The 6468-nt window shown below is 42.9% G+C and overlaps 1 protein-coding gene across 1 annotated transcript; it reads left to right on the top strand.

The window, feature by feature from the left end:
- The first annotated feature begins 2595 nt into the window (after positions 1 to 2595).
- Positions 2596 to 5463, top strand: LOC147419850 (uncharacterized). Its single transcript, XM_086506143.1, has 2 exons — positions 2596 to 3069; positions 3263 to 5463. The coding sequence occupies exons 1-2, from the start codon at positions 3007 to 3009 to the stop codon at positions 5042 to 5044; spliced, it is 1845 nt and encodes a 614-aa protein (XP_086362269.1). The 5' UTR covers positions 2596 to 3006; the 3' UTR covers positions 5045 to 5463.
- The last annotated feature ends 1005 nt before the right edge of the window (positions 5464 to 6468 follow it).

Genomic DNA, 6468 nt, shown 5'->3' with positions numbered 1-6468 from the left:
AGAGGATACCTTCACAATCAAGAATCTATCATTGGATGTGAAATTTTTGACGGTCAAGTGTTTGCTTTCTAAGCTTAAATACTTTGCGTGCTTTTTAGCTAATTATAGTATGTAGGCTTTAAAAAAAGGATGCTATTATAAGAAGCCAAAAGCTCTAAAAGAGGGATTCAAGGATGTTTTTGCAAGTAGAACTCTCTCAATGAAACAAGTAGATTGTTGCATGTGCAGACTTGAGCGTCGCACAAACTAGGATTCAAATAAAATCTCTCTTCAAGCTCTACATCCCAATGGTATAACTTTTATGTTTTAACAACGTCTTATATTATTTGCAATTTGCAACAACAGTTTTTCATGTCAATTATTCTCATCACTCCCGGTGAAGACGATGGAGAAGTTATTTATCGCGCATGAGTCATGCATGGAAGGTTGTAGTTAAAACTCTTCTACACAGAAGCATGCACATGTTTCCAAGAGCTTGTATGTTTCTATGATGCTTCTATAGGATGAAGAAAGGATGTTGAAGAAGGAAGAAGATGATACTTCTTCAATGGGATGACTCTATAACTATATGTTTCTAATGAAAGCACGTTGAAATCTCGAGGGGTGCACCCTATAGGTATGTAGGTGTATCATGTGTGTTCAGTAGGAGGGTATATTATAGTTCCTATTGATTACAGATTTACACTTACAAGAGAGACATTTTAATTCAATTTTGAAAAAAAAATTACAAGTTTATGAAAAAAAAGAGAGATACGTTTATTCCAATCCACAAAATGTGTGAAGAGGGTTTTAGGTTCAAATCACACATGATATAGAGGATTTTGTCAAGCATACCCCTCAAGGCTGAAATTGTTGAGTTGATCAACAAAGGCCAATATATTGGCACGATAAAGAAGCCAACTTATTGGAAAGATGATGTAACATCATTGTATTTAATTTCATTCTAAGCTTCCACAAGATTAATAATGGGCTAGAACCAAAAAAGCTAAATAAGGTATTTTAGTATATTCCTGGTCTTTTGAATCTTCGAAAATAGGTTTCTTTAAGAACGATCTCCTCGTGGGAGGGAAGATGTTTAAGAGCCTAGGGCTACTTATCGCAACACAAATTGTGAGATTTCATTATCTCAAACGTATTTGGAAGGCAAGGAACTGTCGGCTATTCGAAAACTCTCTGCTTTGAAGCCGTCATGGCTCGTCATGAGCATGGCGAAATATGTATTTTTTAAACCTATAATAATATGATCTACTTACAACCGTGAGTTTTGTAAAAAAATAAATAAATTATTTTAGTATAAATAAAATAGTTAAAAAAATACAAAAAATTTACAAAAGTTAGAAAGCCTTGTGGGAAAAGCCCTTAGTATATTTGAGAACATTCCAATGGCCTAGTATGCAAATGCAATTTTTGACTTATAAAGTCCATAACAATCCGCATCACCACGAACTTGAACTATGGCATCAATCTTTGTGCGTGATACTTTTGCTTGCTATTCTTCCTTCGTTTTGAAGCAAAATGCTTCTTTATGACCGATCAATCCCACTTGATCTTCTTGTTTTCCTTCCCATTAGTGTTTATGAAAAGCTAATTTGCTTGGATGTTTTAAACAAAATGTCCTCAAAAGTAACAGTAGCCCATTTGAGCTCTTTGAGTGTAGACTTGAACTTGTCTTTGAACTTAGAGGGTGTTTATGAGGAATTCACAGGATGTATCAAAGAGGCTAATAAACCAAGGTCCAAGATAACAAAATGATAGAACACCAAGGGCATACCATGCTCTTAACCAAGTGTTTATCCAAGAATGTGTCCACATGATTTGAGTGCAAGTTGATGTGGTTTGGCAAGGAAAGGTCTTAGGCCCCATATAGTTTCTAAGCATGGCATCGCTACTAATACTGATAAAATATTAGTCATATCGAATGTGTCTATACCTTGAAGTCCTAGAGAAAAAAAACATCTTTATAAGTCGCTGTGGTTACTATATGTAGGATGTTATATACTTGTATGTCAACATTGCTAAGCCTCTATATGTTTTACCAGTCATCTTGATTGGGCAACATAATGCACAGAAGCTTTTGAGAAGCTCAAACAAGCTCTCTTCAGTACACCAAAATGGGGTAAGATAATACATGTGCCCATCGATACCAATAATTACACAATTGCATGTAGCTTTTGCTCGACTCGACGAAAATAACTTGGATTGTCTTGAGTATGACCCTGTTTTTGCTCATTTTGATAGTGAACATTTGTCTAATCACTTTAAATTGAACATTTTTCCCTTCCAAAAAAGAAATTGATATAAGAAACACAAAAAACTTACAGCTCCTATATGCGTCCTCCAGAGCTAACCAACAAAGTGTCAAAAACCAATCCTCACCTAGATAGAATCAAAGAGTTGTGTATACAACAATTCAAAGATAGAAGATGAGAGACATGGGTGTTTGAAATCCATTGAAGAGCCCTTTGTAGTAAGGCCTTCTTTGGGAGCGTGGGAAACACCTTTAGCTCAAGACATTGGGGGGAACAAGGGTGTGTGGGCATGTCTGCTTATATAAGGCAACGGTGGAGGCTAGTAATACAAGGGAGCAGGGGAGAGAGAGAGAGAGAGAGAGAGAGAGGAGAGAGAATCGGTTGGAGGCAGTTGGGGGCAGCCTGCAAGGGGGAAGGGAGTAGTTGGGAAGCTTGGAAGCTTGCGTTTGCCACTTTTCCTCTCTCATCTTAAGCTTTGGGAGCTTGCTAGGACCTATCCACTGTAGAGCACTAGCCTCTCTCCATCTTCTGTGTGTTTTGTGTGCGCGCGCGCGTGTGTGTATGAGATCCTTGAATCCTTCACTTTGTCCTCTTGTACCTACATATACACCTGCGTGACCCCTATCCTGCGAAGTAGCGCCTCTGGTCGTGGTCAAGCTGCCCTCGAGCTCATTCTCGGAGGCGAGGTTCCTCAGAGTACTATCAAGCTGAAGGTTTCCATCGCTTCTTCTTCAATCAAGGCCCTGAACGCATATTCATGGCTATGGCGGCCTCCACTCGGCATTCTACCTTCACCTCTCTCAATCCTTGTAGTGTTGATGTAAGTATTGTGACAAATGTGCCTTTCTTTTCTGTGTATGAGCAGGTGCTTTAATGAGCATGGATGTGTACGTTGGAAGTTGGCTTTACTCCTTTCTTTGTAGTTAGCTTCTTTGCAAGTGGTTTTCCTGTCTATGCGCAGAAGAGCATTTGCTATCAATCTTTCTAAATTCTCTCTCTCTTTGTTCAAGCAGAGCCCCGACGACCTCCTCTTCAAGCTCATGTATATATCCATGGAGCTGCAGAAAGTACGAGCTGAGGGCCAACTTCAAGAAACCGAGCTCTGGCGTCTTCAGGAGCTACTGAGCATCATGACAAAAGAGAGAGATGAAGCTCGTGAGGAGTGCCAACGGCTTCAGGAATGCATTTTTCTTCAGCAGACACCTTCTATGGGGGTCGATTCTGCATCTAGCTTCATGCATTCCTCCTCCATGGTGTCCTCGCCTTCTTCAATGTCTCCATGGAGCTTGCAAGAGCTTGAAGAGCATCTCAATAGTGACGATTTCTGTCCTCCCGTCGGAGCCCCAACTCCTTTTGAGCTCCAACAAGCTCTTGAATCTTTGGTGCAAAGCTGCGACAAGGGCCAGCCCTTCTCTCATATGAAGCCTGGTAATGGGAGTGCAATGCAAATATCTCATCCAGAAATTCCTAGGGAAGCTCTTGATCAGGTTTTGGGTTTTGATACTCCCCCATGCTTGAACCTTTCAGAGCCACAACAATTGACAGATGAAAGGGTAAGCACTGTCTTACCCTCTGTTCGCTCCTTGTCTCGCCAGTCGTCTTCAAATTCAAACTCTGTATCTGTGCAATCAGTTCAAAGAGGACAAGTTTCATTGGAGTCCTTGGATGGAATGACAGCCCTCTCACCTGGTGCAGCTGAATTGGCACCAGCCATAACCATGGCAAGCATGATAAGCAATGTCCCATGTCCCTCGTCATCAATCCCATGTCCCTCGTCATCAATGGGCGGCAATGGATTACATGCAACTCAGCAAATTCTGCCTTTGACACCATTAGTTGGTGGTAGTGGGCCCACAATAGCATACGATGCGACAGAGAGTGACATTGATGTATCTTCTGTGATTCCCAACCATGCCTTATCTTCAAGTTCTTTTGAGTGCAAAAATGGGGCATCAGCAGCCATTGAACCCCTTCAAATGCAACACTTGGGCAACAACAGGCTACCTACCAAAGTTAGTGCCTCGTGTGCAATGCCAGTGAATGGTGAGACGGTGGCCATTCCTATAAATACAAGTGCTTCAACGATGCCTTCCATGGGTAGGAACATACCGTCTCTCACCAGCAACAATTCCATTGCAACAGGATGTAGTGGCAAGAATTTGGCATATCCACAATCATCGATGGCGCCATTTTCTGCAACCGCATCAACCATGGCTTCCCATTCATTTGCAGTCACGCCTCCTTTGGCCAAGGTTTTATCTACTGAAACCTTCCCTACCTCACAATCTATTGCTGTCTCCTCTACATATTGTCATCAACAAGCAGCCCCTACCCAAATGCGACAGTTCCACCTTCCTGAGCCTCCTGAAGCAGACCCTCAGGTGATGCTTAGCTCTCTACCAGAGAAAGGTAAGCTCTTGCAAGCTGTAATGCAGGCAGGGCCTTTGCTACAAACACTCCTTCTTGCGGGGCCGCTTCCACAATGGCGCTACCCGCCCCCTGCTCTCAGCACAAGAGATATCCCCAGGGTATCCTTGGCTCCCGGCCATGCGCTTCCAACTGCAGCAGGTATGCAAGGGACTGGCGGTGGTGGCTCTGGCTCCCGCTCCCCTGCGACAATTATGAGGAAGAGAATAGCAATTGCAGAGCCGAGTTTCCAGAACAAGAAGCTAAGGAAGCTTAGCCCTTCTCCCGTGAAGAAGAACCTGGGGATATGCGTGGGATCGGGAGGAAGTGATAGACAAGACCTTGCAGTGGGCTCGTTCAGCCAACATAGGGAGCCTCATATATGCTAGTATCCATTTTCCTGTACTTTTGGTGATTTTTGCCTGCTTATTTTTTTGGCATGTCCATAGCTGTACCTCTTGCATCGTCTCCGGCAGTGGCGCTCTCACCTTCCGGTGAGTTGCCCGCATGAGAGACTTGTATGCAGGTCTCAACATCTCTATGTGTGCAATCGGGGCCAGCTTTTTGTCTGGCTTCAGAATTGTGAGAGGGGTGATGGTCTCCTAGCCTTTTTGTTGCCTGATCGGTGCCGCTTTTTTTCATTTGGTCAGTCTGGGTCAATGCGGAGAGCGTCCTACGTTCTCTCTTCCCAGTTCTCGTTGTAATAATTGTAATGCAAAGTCCGAAGCTCATGCTGCAGAGAATTGTTCTCTGCAAAGCTCATCTTGTCTACTCTTTTTCAGTTTCAATATTGCCAGATGAACTCTAATGCTTGAAGTTATTGGATATCAGGACAGCATTGCCATTGAGTATTTGCCAAATGGTATCAAGTGACACGATCCAGCTTCAGCAGTAGTTGCACAATGAATTTTGAATGCAAGCGAGATTTGTGCATGCGAGGATGAAATGTATCAGGGCTTGGGAAAAGACGGGTATGCCAAAGCCTGTTCAGCCCCAGAAATTATTTCTCAAATTGGGATGAGAAGAAACTAAATCCCATCTCAGATTTCTGTGAGCCTTCATAATGTGGGAGACCTTCCTGGGAGGCACCATTTGCCCTCCTCGAGGTTTCAATTGTTGGCTCCAACCCTCTGACCTTGCTACTACACCATATTCAACAAACTTTTACCAAAGAGGGCCCATGCCACCTTATGGGCTTTAGGGTTTTTCATGGCTACATGGCCTCTCCTTCTGCAATCACAAAGAGGAGGATTTGAAACTGGCTCAATAAATCAGCTTTCCCGAGCCTCGGAGTACACGTGTGCATTGATTGTGCCAAACAAAGTCTTCTCTTAATTACATCTCCTTTTTTTTGGTTATCAAGGGATGGTGAAGTATGAGTGTGTAGAATAAAAGAGCAAGTAACCTTCCCAAATATCAGTCAATGCTGAGTGGCTTTTTCCACTCTAGGAAAGCCAATAAGTGTCATCCTCCATCCCTAGGCCTGGTTTCTTTGCAGCAAAAGGAAGGTTAGCCTTGTTGAGTAGAACTTGGAAGTGAGCCAAAGCTACCAATCTTTGCCCCTTGTGTTTGTGAGCATGACAAGAGCATAATCTCAGGCCGGTTTGGTAACTCGGCTTGTGCATGGGGCCGAATAAGGCAATCGTCATGCAAAACACAGTTCATGAGTTACTTTTCAGGAAAATTGTGCCTCATGCATGGTCAAGGTGCAGGGCTAGAAAAATACATTTTCCCTAACCAATCAAAATAAGGGGAAACTTGAAATTCTCCCAGTTGTTAGGTCAAAATTTGAAGGTTTTGCAGGTAATTACAC

The sequence above is a fragment of the Adiantum capillus-veneris genome, chromosome 29 (assembly GCF_014529385.1).
Source record: "Adiantum capillus-veneris isolate H3 chromosome 29, ASM1452938v2, whole genome shotgun sequence".
Classification (NCBI taxonomy): domain Eukaryota; kingdom Viridiplantae; phylum Streptophyta; class Polypodiopsida; order Polypodiales; family Pteridaceae; genus Adiantum; species Adiantum capillus-veneris.
Note: the sequence above shows the minus strand (reverse complement) of the source record. Positions and strands in the feature narration are given on the sequence as shown.